This window comes from Gavia stellata, chromosome 2 (assembly GCF_030936135.1).
Source record: "Gavia stellata isolate bGavSte3 chromosome 2, bGavSte3.hap2, whole genome shotgun sequence".
Lineage (NCBI taxonomy): Eukaryota > Metazoa > Chordata > Aves > Gaviiformes > Gaviidae > Gavia > Gavia stellata.
The window spans coordinates 44,818,067-44,831,563 of NC_082595.1; the positions used below are offsets into that span (position 1 = coordinate 44,818,067).

Sequence of the window (13,497 nt, forward strand, 5' to 3'; positions counted from 1 at the left end):
GAGGTCTCCTCCCTCTGTCCCAGCTTCCTTCTCCCTCTAGTTTTTGTGTGTGCTTCTGTCTCTCTTGCCTTGTGCTAATATCAATGCTCCTTTCCAAGTGCATATTGTTAAAGAAGCAGACAGGGAAGTCAACAAAATGGTGGTGTTTTCATACATTTTAGTAAACTAATTTGGCTCACAAAAGAACTTAATGAAGATTTGTGTTGGCATAAGGTCAGAAGTTTGGGACTGAGTGGCTTGGAGCAATGATGCAGTGGAGTTGAAAGGGAGGGGAAGCGGAGAGGAGCCATAAGTAAGAGTGGAAAGGCAAAACCCAAACCCTTTGGGTTAGTTTAAGGAAAGCAGCAGTCTCGTTCAGATGTTAACTTGTAACATGTGGAACCGAACCCAGGGTTCACGGTGCAAGCCTTCTCTCTTAGTGTTGGACACCACCAGCACGCCAATAGCTACTGGTATATTAAATAGGCAATACCTGTATAAACATAAATTAAATTGATGATGTAGGAAAATGAACAGTAATTTTTTTCCTTATCTTACTTGCTTCTACTATACTTACATTATGCTTTTCCTAAAGTACATTTTTTTATATCTGCTGCAAAGAATTTTATATTGGTGAAAAGCTTGATATGTGGTATCTTACCAGTCTTGCCAGCCAATCTTGTAGGGGTCTTTTTTTTTTTTTTAATTAGTGTAATTAAATTTGATGGCTACTACATCTTTGTGCAAAATCTGTACTTTTATGGTTTTCTGCCTGCCAGATTAACAAATATTAAATGAGATCTCCACTTTCTCACAGGTATAAAACCCTGTCTTTTTTGTGGTCTTTAGTAAGCAGCTGTATTTGTTATTAATGTCTTTTTGTAACTACAGGGTTAGCCTCTCTCCAGGTTAGACTGTCTCCAAATCTCCATCATCCCTACTCAATAGCTGTCATTTACTGTATCTCCCCATCAGTGAATAACAACTGTCAGTGAACTGTTGAGGAAAGCCTTCATCTTTCCAGGAAGGGCCTTAAGGAGGCTTCTTTTTTCTTCCTCACCTCTTCTAATGAAAGATCCTGAAAGCTGTAGGGCTCTCACTGTGTGCGCTCTTCAGTGCAGTTACTATGTGTGTTTTTCTGCTGATCTCGGTAGCCACAGGGAGCATAGTTACACAGTTAAGAGGGCTGCTGGGTGGTAAGAATTACTTCTGTTGTTCTCCTGCATCCTTCGTTCACAGGGATGACATTTGATAATTATCTCTTAAATGCCGGTGTGTTTTTGTTTTTATCTAGCTGTGACAGATAAGTCTTCCAGCAGGTTTTATTTCGCTCCTACACTCACGTAAAGTTTCACATGATGCTTCAAAAAAGCAGCTAGAAGCCAAGCAAAAAGCAGGGCTGATTTGTATAAAGCCCCTCTATTAATTAAATCAAAACTTCATGTTGTGTTACTGGTTGCTATGTGCAAATCCAAACATTGTTCTCTGAAGAAGCTATTTCCACAATAACAATTTCTAGTGGTGTCAATTTCTAGTGGGATCTATGGTCAAGTAAGACTTCCTAAAAATGTATTTTCTGGGATGGACTCAGTCAGTACTTGCTCTGTGCTATCATTGCAGATACCAAATAAGGACAATTGTTTTACTGTGTCTAAGATGCACACTGAGGATGTCAGTTCATGTCTAGAAGTTACCAGGTGCTGACTTAAAAAGGTTTGTCACTACTTGCTCTGCAGATGTGTGTAAGACAGAGATGTGTTCTGGAGCTCTGTGCTGCTTTATCATAAGTGGTGCTGCAGACGGACGGTCCTTTGCACAGCGAGTCCCACTGCCTGAAAGTTCTGAAATTTGCTGTCAGGAAATACCTGCTGATATTTACTTTAAAAGCTCACTGAAAATACCATGCAGAAAAGGTATTTCTTGTAATACTTGAGGAAAGCTGATGCCTAAAGGGATGCAAACTCAATTGAAGCAAATTAAGGCATTTGAGCAAATATTAGAAATAATCTTTTTCTGTGTACAGTATTTGACAATTCTAAAAGTAGTAACACTAAAACAAATTGTTTAGAATAATATTGACTTAACATAGCAGTACAAATGCATTTGTTATATAAGCATGAAAATATAAATTATATAAATATGCAAGTGTATTTCTATAGATTTATTGACGATTTTGAGCCCAAATCCACATTTTTACTTTAAAGCCACTTTTAGTGGATTTTTTAATAACCTGGGAGATATTAAGATTTTTTCCCTTTTTTTTTATACAGACATGAAGAAAAAAAATGTTCTATACAGTATCTGTTTTTTTAAAATTTAATTGACAGGAACTTGAAAAATTAATTGGGCCTTCCTAAAGGATAGATAGCATTGAGCTCTCTGCAGGCCCGTGTAATATTATATGGTCTGTTGGTAAGCAAGTCAGACTGGATTGAATGGATCTGCCTAGGCTTACTGTCTGAACCTCTGTAAGGAGTGGTTTCTCAGTTTGAAATAATTTCTGAATTGGTGGAGCATTAGTTGGTTATTATTGCCAAATAATAAAATTGGTCTTTTCTGCATTGTTACTGAAGTAATTCCAAGTCAAAGTTGATAAAATACAGGGTGTTAGACCCTGAAAACACCTCTAGGCATTACCTTGTACTTGCCCTGTGGTGAAGAGTGTGCAGGGTTTGAGAGTGGTTTTGTTCCCTGCAGATGGACTTGGTTCAGCAAGACAGAGCATTTTCAGGCTTTTTTACTACAATGAAGCCATCACTTTTCAGCAATGCAAGGCTTTCTCAGTATTTCAGCACAGGAATTCGTTCTTTCTACCAATTCCCTATGAAATTATTGTAAAAACAAACCATGTCACTCTCATGATGGCCCTTCAGTTTCCATTCTCTGAGTATCACTGAGAATTTGAGATTTAAGTTGTGTAGGCAGATGCCACCACTGTTTTTGCATTGTTGCCTGTCTAAATTGTATTGCACCTACTATGCTGCCATGCAATTATTTCATGGTACCTTTTGCACACATACAGTTCTTGTTTGGTCAATAGACTTCATCACAGTTGCAGTTTCTTTGGTATGTCTAATGAATAATGCAATAGAAGAATAATAGCATTGTGCTATATTTAGTGTACATTAATGTACGTGTTCCCTCTAATCCTTTTAAAAATATGTTCTTGCAGCCTATTTGTATTCTTCTCTGAGCATATTACAGTAGTTTTGATTTCAATAATCCTTTGTGGCAAGAAATAAATCGAGCAGTAGGACATTTATGTGGTATGAAAGCTTCTCTTTGGTTGTTCGTTCTGACTGACTTCTCTGACATGAAGGGAGCAAGGCTTGTATCTACCAGCTGTCTTGCTGCTGCTTCCTTTTGTTAGCACAGATTTCATAAATCTGTGTCTTTGACACAGATTTTCTAAAAGTGTGCATTTGAAGTACGTTTCCTAGTATTTAAACAGTCTATTCATTATATGAAACTACAGTATGTCTTGCCCTTTGTCTTTTTTTTATACCCAGTTGTCTTTTTAATCTTTTGTAACTTATAACATCTGTAGTATTACATTCATGTAGGGTGAAAGACAAATTGCACTTATACTGATAGTATGATGCACTATGTAATGCATTTGGACTCACTGCATCTGTGAAACCCACGGCATTGAATGAAACAGCCATTTAACAGGATTATGCAGGGAGATAAATGCTTGGTACATGGTAGCTGGTATGAAAAGTGTTTCTGTTCTCTCCCCATCCCATCAGCACAAGTGATGGACAGCGGGGCTGACATTGTCATCACTTGCTCAGATTTAACGTTCCAGTGAGGTTAACTGACTTGCAGTGCAACAGCTCGCATGTCTGAATCATCTTTTAAGGCAGTCAGCAGAAACAGGGAATACGGTGTTAATTAAATGGATTGATACCTGGAAGCTTTAGATTAAGCCCTAAGGCCTAGAACTTGGGTTTCGGCTTATGTTGGTTTTAGGCTTATGTTATGACTTCTCACACAGACATCAGAAATGCATGAAGGCATCTCTGTGTTTTGCCCACCTCTACTTAATGTAAGAGCTAGGAAGAGCATCTTCAGCCTGTGTGTTTTCTAAGATGATCCTGCAGTGCTTATTGTATGACTCAGATTAACGGGAGCAGTATACTAAGTCTAAGTGTTCTTATCCCCTCTTTTTGCATAACTGTAAAGAGATAGTTATATTTGTGTGTTGTTTAGATTCCAATGCTGCTGTCCATTTTGATTTTGTTACATGTGAAGCATAGAGGAAAATTTGCTAGAACTGTGATCCAATCTTAAGCCCTGCATGTATATTGTAAATCTGGTAACCATAGAGCCTTTTTCTGTGCTGGTAAAGGGCTGTTGATATTGCCCTAGGTGCCCCTGGATTATTTGTTTCCAGGTGTGTTGCACTGTCATTTGCACTCATCTTACCTTGTAAATGGGTAAACAAGCTTACCAAGTTACAAGAAATGGATTAAGAAAGAAAATAAGTAGTGGTGTTATAATATTGATATATACCAAGGCTATTAAAGGAATGTGTCAGAGGTGTAAGTTCTTGAGCACCATCTTTGTGATGGACGATAAATTAATTTTATAGATTTAATTACATTTTTTCAGTGTGGCTTATTTCATCATGTTATGTGCTTTGCTTTTTATTGCCGAATATCTTCAGCTTATTTCCCCTTCCCCCCCCCCAATTAATTTATATTATTGGGCAGTAGATGAACAAATATATGACCTTATAATATCCTGTAATAAAAATACTTTTTTCTTTGTAAATGAGTATTGCATATTAGTGAGGTCATTATTATGCTATTTGGACCTTTATTATATTACACAGGTTATGAGAAATTTCAGAAGTGTCATGAACACATAAACAGAAATTTCAGCTTCAATAAACATTCCAAGACAAGTAATGTATCAGTAGAAGAAAGTGAATTCTTCATATGCATTTATAATAGTAAACAGTTTTTGAGAGCAAGTTGCACTCTGTGTTATTAATTATGTTTAATCTTTTTTCTTTTTCCAGTTGTCCATATTTGTCAGAGAAGATTACACCTGCTATACCTGCAATTGGTGGGATTCTTTTCTTTTTCGTGATGGGGACCCTGCTGCGTACTAGTTTCAGTGATCCTGGTGTCCTCCCACGCGCAACACCAGATGAAGCAGCAGATCTAGAGAGACAAATAGGTAACACTGAAGGTCTGTTGTCTCTTCGCTTTCCTCCCGAGGGTGCATGTACTGTGTGAAGGCAGTGTGCTGCTCTGCTCGTGGGAGGAGTTACTCCTATCTTGCCACAGTAATTGTTCTGGAGTTGTAATGTCTGATGACATTGCAATGATTCCTGTGGAAAGATGGTTGATCAGTTCTTCACTGAGAAAGACAATAAACAAAGTCCTGGCCCTGGAGAGTGATAGTTGTTATTGTAAATACTTTTCAGCAAGTATGGTTCAAGTATCTCTATGGTGCACAAGAGAATACTTCCTAAAGTGTTTTTGGCAAGAAAGCTGATATTGCAAAGGTTCTACAATTGTGCATCTTTTAAAGTAATGTACCCTCAGAGTTTAACTGAATTTAATTATTTTGTTATTTATGTTGTGAAAGAGTGAGATAAGTCTCTGTACTAATGTACAGTCTCATAAGTTGATGCAGTCTTGGGAAGGTTTTTCTTCAGTAACAGTAATAAAATGTTACTATTGTTTACACAATTAAAGGATAGTGAACCAGATTTTAATCAGCCTCATTTATCAAGAGAATTGTTGACTAAATTCTCATTGTTGAATTTCTATGGCTACAAATATGCTGAATAGCTAAAATGTGCTACCTGGATAAGAAAGCACAGGATGAGTTTGCAGAGCTGCTTTGTGAACAGCAGTTTGGTTTGCTTATTTTTTAGTAAGCTACTAAAGCTTACTAAAGGCTACTATATCTGCTTTGATATGATAGTCAATGGAAATCCCATGTTCTGAAGCAATTTCGAAGGAACACTCACTCATATAATTGAAAAGACAGATAACAGGTTTACACAAGCACAGGAGAAATTTCTGCAGGGTCCTTGATGTTTAGTACTACGGTACAGTCTTAGGCTTTTACTGTGACAAATAATTTAATGCAGTAGAAGCAAATGAGTGCACTAAAGCTGTGGCAGGTGCTTTTGCATCCATACTGTGTGAATTTGAGGAGTTTACTTCAGACTAGGTTTTGTCTGGTTCTCTCAGAGAATATATGTCCTCCACAAAGCAATGGTGAAAATGTCTTGAGGGGCAGAGTCGGTGGTTTAGACTCTTACGCCATGTTATGGGATAGAGTTCATTTGGTGTACCCATGGAGCAGAAGTTCTGGTCTAGTTTCCTCAGAAAGCAAATGTAGTTTGTACTCACCAAAATAACACTGTGAACCATGCCTGTAAGTGGGAATGACAGGAGAATTCATGTCAAAATAGCAAAATGTTAAAAACAATACAGCATTAGTTTCCTCTTACTTAGCTGTTAAGAGACAGAAAGCACATCATGAAGTTATATCTTCCACTTAAGAGATCTGTTGGACAAAGAAATATTGTTAAGGTAAAACCAAAAATGTATCAACTTACTTTGACTATTTAGGCCTTTTTGAGCCTTTAAGCGAGGAAAGGTAACAAGTTTGTTTTTAAATACACACATACTTTAGTGGTTGTTTGAATCGAATGGTATTGTGATTAAAAAATCTTGTCCAAAGGGCTTAGTTTCAGAAAACTGCTGTTGGAGGAGGAAGAATGATTTTATTTTCTGGAAACACGCACATTATTTTTGGTATGGATCATTTTAAGAAGCAGCAGGACTTCAAAATATAGTGATGAGTTCATAGATAGTCACTACAGTGAGATAATTTTCTTTCACCAGATTTGGAAGGTCCTGACCACAGCTGTTATACTATGTTATGTCTTAAGATAAAAAGGTGTCTGTGTAATAAACAGCATTTCATGTATTTCAAAGTGTTTGTATTTCAGTTCTGAAGTGGAATCAACACATTTGCAGCAGCTAATTGTACTTGCTCTGTATGCTCTTTGCGTAGGTTTGAGGCTTTTGGAACTGTATAATCATGTTAACAGGTTCGTTGAACTTTGTGGGAAGGAAATCTTTTCCCATGGGTGTGTGAAGTCTGAGACGTGTAATTCACCAAATTTTATAGACCTGGTATAAATTTCTAAAAACAGTGTATTCTGCTGGCATTCACATTTCAGGAAGAAAACCTGTATTGCTTTTATACATTGTTTGGACTAATTGTGTGGAGCCAGGAGCCAGCTGTCATTGTCATGACAGGAAGAAGGTTACATTTAGCCAGTCAGGACTTAGCTTTGGGCAAGGACCGTACTGTACATAGTATACAGGGAAGAAAACAGTTAGATCCTACATGACCCAGATAGCTCAATCCCAGAAGGATGAGTTTAAATTCATATAAATTTCTTCTGTTTGCTTACTTTCCAATATGGCACTCTGGATTATTTAAAAAGAAAATCTGCAGTCAACCTGCCCTTACATGCTGTAAAGAAATTAAATCAGAAATTGGAGGAGCATTGTGAAGCCATATTTTCATTACACTCCAAAAAACCATTAAAAAATGGATATGGAATGTGTTTATACTGAGGACCTGGAATTCTCTTCAAACACAATAATTTCAGTCCTTGCTTGTATAACAGAAGAATTCCTAATATTCACAGAATTCTAATATGTGGAAAACAGATGCCAAAGTTCAAATTTGTGTTGTTGGGAAAGCTAACAGATTTGTTAGGAAGACTGATTTTAGAGCTTATTTTTTAGCTTTCGATGGTGCTACCACTGCAAACATCTTTCAGAATCAAATACTGAGTATGTAATGTGCTGCATAGAAGTGTGTAAGTTGCTATAATGGGTAATGGCTTTATTGTTATAGCTGGGAAGGAAAGGATGGAGACCGGGGAAAAAAAAGCATCTCAGAACTATTTGGGAAAATGTGGGAAAAATTATAAATTCCCCCTCCTTTCTCTTTTTTGTACCCTATCTGTTCTCCAAAAAAGTTATTCTCTCTCTAGTAATAACTTGTGGGAGGAAGATGGAATTCAGGCAGGTATATTCCTTAGTGTTGCCAAAAAGGAATGCCCCTTTATGTTATAAAATTGTGTTACAATTTGTAGATAAACAGTTGTTTAAAATTTAGAGTTTTCCAGAAGAGCCATTTTGAAATAGAGTTTTCCATGCAACTGTTTTATCACTGCTGTAATTACTGTGACGATTCACAAGTATTCTGTGGTTTTAAAATGGTGTTTTCCTTCAGTATTTGGGGAGCAGTGGACATTCTTTGCCTATTTCAGTACTGGAGTTCCCAGTAAAATGTCTTGTGATTGGAAGGTAAATATATTTATTAGATATTTAAAATCATAAGAATATCTTTCTAATTGAATAACCTTCCATAAGACTTACTTGAAGAACTTAAATTTCTGTTAAACCTTTACACTTCGTAAGTCTGCCACCATGACCTCTCCCAGCTGTTTCACTCCAGCAATCCCAGCACTCCTATTTTTTTCTGTTCTTGTAGTGAAGCACAATTACTCTTAATTTGCCAGTCGTCATCCTGGTCTCTGCTGTCCTAATGATAACAGAATGTAAGCTGTTTTCAAAAAATAAAAGTACATGTTTATCATACCTCATATGAGTTGCTTAAGACATTTACTAAAGGATGCAGTGCTGCTTTCTAAATAAAATAAAACATGAATTATACTTTAAAAAGTTTAAATTAAAAAAGAAAAGTTGTATGTTTTCATTAAATTTCACCTATACAAAATTTGGCATTTAAAGGTAATTTAAAAATGAAAGAACCTAAGAATTCTTAGATGAACACTAAACTTGTGTTTAAATTATCGCCTATGTGAACAACATGCATACCATCTCACTTATATGCATACAACCAACCCATTTGTGTTAGCTGACCTTTTACCTTCTCAGAAAAGCAGCATTGTGTGAGACACTGCTGTACCTAATCAGAAGAGGTTCTCATTAGGAAAAGGCTGGAGCACCATAGGAAGACACTGTATGGAAGTCTGCACTCGTGAAGCATATTTAAACCAGAACTAGGAGAAGGGAAGACATTTATGTCTGAGCCTGTTGACCAACCATCTTTCTTTCACTTTTTATATTAAAAAATTTCTTTAAACCCATTTTTGGCTAAGGATAGGATTTCAGAGTTGATAGGAAGCAAGATTTGCAGACAAATTGTTGGGCTTCTTACTGCTGGTGTTCTTTTTTTTTTTTTTTCTTTTTCTCTGTAATGAGACAAGTATTGATGATTGAGAGAATAATTTATTCCTGCTATAATGTGAGATCATTGTAAGGAAAAACTGGAGCACAACTGTATATGAAGAATAAAGTTGGAGCATAACTGTATTTGAGGGAAGTTATCTTAACTCTGGTTAAAGTAAGGATATGCTTGTTGTTGCTTCCCTTACTGAGAATAGTTTGTTGAGTAAAAACAAACGGTTGTCAGCTTAGAAGACAGTCAGGTATGGTGTTTTGAATTGTGCCACATATACTGGTGGTTGATAGTTCAGCTGTAGAAAAATCATCGTCCTAATTCCTTAAACTGTTTGAAAATGCGTGAAATAGAATCTTCCCAAACAGTGGGAGGCTTTTGCATCTGCATTTGAGAAAGGAACAGAGATGCGAGGATAAGATGCTGAAGAGAATAATAGTATCCATCTTAGGTACTGCCCTACATTCCCTGTCATCTCTGTAGGTACTTCTCCATTTCTGTGTCTGTTTCTTTGAATTTCTTTAGTCCCTTAAGCAGAAAATGAAATTAAAATCCATTAATGAAGCTGTTACTGAAGTTTAGTTGCTGATTATCTGCTAGTAATAATGACGGTGCAGTTGGGGAAAAAGTTTTCAGAACAAAAACTTGTATAACCTATTCTTTTTATATAAAACAGATGGGCTTTCTAATGGAAATTTACCTTTTCAGTAATTATGTATAAAGATGATAATGATGACCGTCTGCTAAATGAGATTGCATGTGAGTTGTTGAAGAGTAGTTATTAGGATTTAGTTATCTTGCTATGACAAATGTTTTTCACCACGATATCCAGTTACTTGGTGAAACCTTGAGCATTCTGTAAGTCACGTTTTAAATATGCTTTTATTAAAGGATTTTCCCCAATTTAATCACAGCAAATGAATTCCTCAGTTTTTAAATCCAGTACCCACATATGCAATATTTAATTGCATCTATGGTTTTGAAATGGATGTGGTGTAATAGTCGCTTTAGAGTTTTTATGATGTGCAGTTTAATTCTGTATTCTTATAGAATGGCAGACATATAAATAGGCTATAAATATTAACTGAGCGTGTTCTTGGCTCCATTTGAAGGATGCGGTATGTTGAATGCTTGCTAATTGGCATAGAAAGTGGCTTAGATGCATTACTTTTATAATCCAGTGGTTATAAAGACAAAAGAAAAAAAAAATCAAAAGAGCAGTAAGTTGTTTTTTGAGTAATGGAAACCCAGACAGGTAAGGCAGAAGGCAGCACTATAACAATGCACTTGTTACTAGGGCCTTGACACAGAAACAAGTTACTGCAGTTTGTTCCAAAAAGTTCTTTGGGTTTTGGTTCCCCTTTCTGGAGAATCCTGTGCTTTCTGGTGTTTAGAGTCCACTCTGGGTCTCTTTTCTGCCTCTTATTTGTATTGCATCTGGTAGGTACATACACCCTGAGTTCTGCCCTGTCTTTCTTACACTTCTGTTCAGCCCTGCCTCTATGGCTCTTACCTGGATCCTACTTGGTTGCATCTTTAGTTGTCTGTCACTCCTTCCTCTTTTTCTGATCTTTCTTTCCACTCGGCTTTTTATTCACCTTGTGTTTCTGTGATGGGATTTCCTCAAAGCTTTTCCTTTCTCTGGGTTGGGCAGGTGCCTCCTCTTTCTTGTGAAGGTGGTAGGAGGGAGAGTCAGGTTCCTTGCCCTGAGTGCTTGATGGCAGCAGTCTCCAATGAACCCAGATCTGCTGGAACGTTACATCCTTAGTTTCTCTGGGATGATGAAGTGTTCATAATCTGTTCGTAAATGGACTTAACATGTGCTCTGCAGTAAAGAAATCTGGAAGTTAACTCTATACCTCTTACAAGCTGCTGCTGCGGATATCTGAACTGTGACCTCCCCCCGCCCCCCACCCCACCCCCCCCAATTTTCTTCTGCCAAAATTTGTACAGAAAATGTGCATGCTAAGCTCAAAAGCTACAGCATGTGCTAGGTTTCAGCTCCTTTCTTCAAATTCCCTAATATGACAGAGGTATTAAAATGTTTGCTATTCATTGAGTTTCAGAAGTGGTTGAATCATCTTGCTTAAGCGTCTGAAAACCTCAGAAATAAGGTATATAGCTTAGGCTACAAAAACGCACCGAGTCTTTTTTGAAAAGCATAAAAATACAGAAAAATATAATGAAGCATTCATTTGGCACCTTTTCCTAATCAGTGTTACGGTCTAGTTTCATTGATCTCTTTCAAGGAATCCTTTACCTAGAATAAGGTACCAGCTTTAGTCCAAAATACAGGCACAGATTCCTGTTCAAGGAATTGCTTATTTACCCTGTGTTCAAAGAAACATTGATCTATGTCAGGAAATAAATTAATCTAAATAAGCAACTGAGAATAATAATTTTATCCTTAAAGAAAGAGTCTGTCAGAGTTTTGGCTAAATGCAAAATGAAAAATATAAATTAGAAACTGAAAAAAGAAAAAGGTTGTATTAAAAAGTTGATTAGGAGAGTCAAAATGTTTCCACGTGTGACTATTTCAGAACTTGTGTTTACAAATTTTTTTAGAAAATGGTAGCACAAGACTTGCTTCACAGGTTCAGACTGCTGAGCTGATCAAAACCACTGTCCTTTCTTTAGCAGTGGGAAAACCAGTAGTCTTCCTAAAAGGGCCAGTGTAGTCTTGAAGTGAGGAACTATATTGCCAGCAAATGCAGAGTTTGGGGCTCAAGTTCACAAACATGAAGACTTATGGCAAGTCTAAGGGAGAGGAACAAGCTAGGTAGCTATAACAAATCCTTATGCCATAAAATGGTGATTCTGGAATCAAGAATGGAAATGGAAAGAGACATTTTTGTACTGTTAAAATATATTTTTTTTAATGTGCCCTAAAAAGATGTATCCTAGTGGAGTGGCATCTGTGCAGCAGGAAAAGCTGGATGGCTCCTGCAGTTCAAAAGAAAACTTCTACAGGCTCCAAAACGATCATTCTGGTTTGATGGCCTTGGAACTTGCTGTACCTTTGAACTTGAGGCGCCTTCTAAAGATGGGGTGCAGGGTTAACAGGAATATACTTCTAGGCAAGAGACTCTTCAGATAAATCACCTAAAAATAATGCCTTTACCAAATTGTTTCTTTTCTAAGATTTGTGCATGTAACATGTCCAATCTGTGGCTTTTACTCTATTCAAGTTGTTCTTGGATACTTAACACTTGCTCTGCCCTACCTGGCTCTTTGGGAAGCAGTCTCACAGAAATTATTACAGATGCAGTGAGAAACTCTTATGTCCCAAGAGGAGGAATTCTGATTTAAGAATGTTATTCTGAAAGTTTTTTAAAGCTTGTTAAACTTTATTTTTGTACGTCAGAAAGCATAAAGTAGGATGCGCTGATTAAGGAGAACAGATCTCAAAATAAGAATTTCTAAAGAAACTGCCAGTACTCCGTTCATTCAAGTGACTTTTTGGAAACAGGGTGTTCATGCTGACAGTGTGAAATGTTTCCATCTAGGCTATCACCTCTTTCCAGGTGAAGATGGAGGATTAACAGAGCTGCGGTGCTGCTGTTTCTGCCACCAGGTACAGGAATGGAAAGCAGTTATTTCTTGAGGATTTGGTGAGGTGGTAGTAGCCCAACCGTCTGTGTTCACAGCAAAACAGAAAGTGAAAGGAATTGCAAAAAAATTAAGGATTTCCACAAAGCAAAAGGGACCTCTCTTACTGAAAAATATTATATTAAATGCATATCATCAAGCTATCCTCATACAGAGCAAGGTTGGGAAGCGTAGTTAAGAGGCCATTCTGTCTGTATTTGTAGTTTTATGACGATTGCAGTCAAAAAGATACTTGTATCAGAAGCAGAGACGGTTTCTAAAGATGAGTATAAAGAGGTAGCACAAGCATACAGGGAAAGCGTCAGAGAGCCAAAAGGGGGATAAAGTCAGTTACAACCAGCAAGGAACAGTAGAAGACAACAGGACAGGTTCTGTTGGAGGTCAGAGGAAGTGAGAGAAGCTGAAGACATGCTGTGTAATTGGGAAATGAGAAATAACAGAGGGCAATCTGAAGGATTCAACACTCTGATCTCAGAAGAGAACTTGCACACTTCTTACCAGCTGGTAGGAAGTGCAGGTCAGAAGAGGAAAAGTAGTAGTTAAAAAGAAAAATCTGTCAATCTACTATCCTGTATCTGTATCTGTCTATCTAGTATTCTACTCTAATAGAAATCTGTCTATTCTATTGCTAGAAACTATCCTCTGTCTGGA

The 13,497-nt window shown here is 37.1% G+C and overlaps 1 protein-coding gene across 4 annotated transcripts in view; it reads left to right on the forward strand.

The window, feature by feature from the left end:
- Window positions 1–13,497, forward strand: part of ZDHHC14 (zinc finger DHHC-type palmitoyltransferase 14) — a 110,768-nt gene that overhangs the window by 54,274 nt on the left and 42,997 nt on the right. For 2 of the 4 annotated variants that reach the window (XM_059829872.1, XM_059829887.1), the window contains exon 2: window positions 5,006–5,178. In XM_059829872.1, coding sequence (XP_059685855.1) covers window positions 5,006–5,178 — 173 coding nt within the window. The remainder of the gene's footprint in view (window positions 1–5,005; window positions 5,179–13,497) is intronic. The other 2 variants (XM_059829879.1, XM_059829895.1) reach the window with 1 other exon arrangement.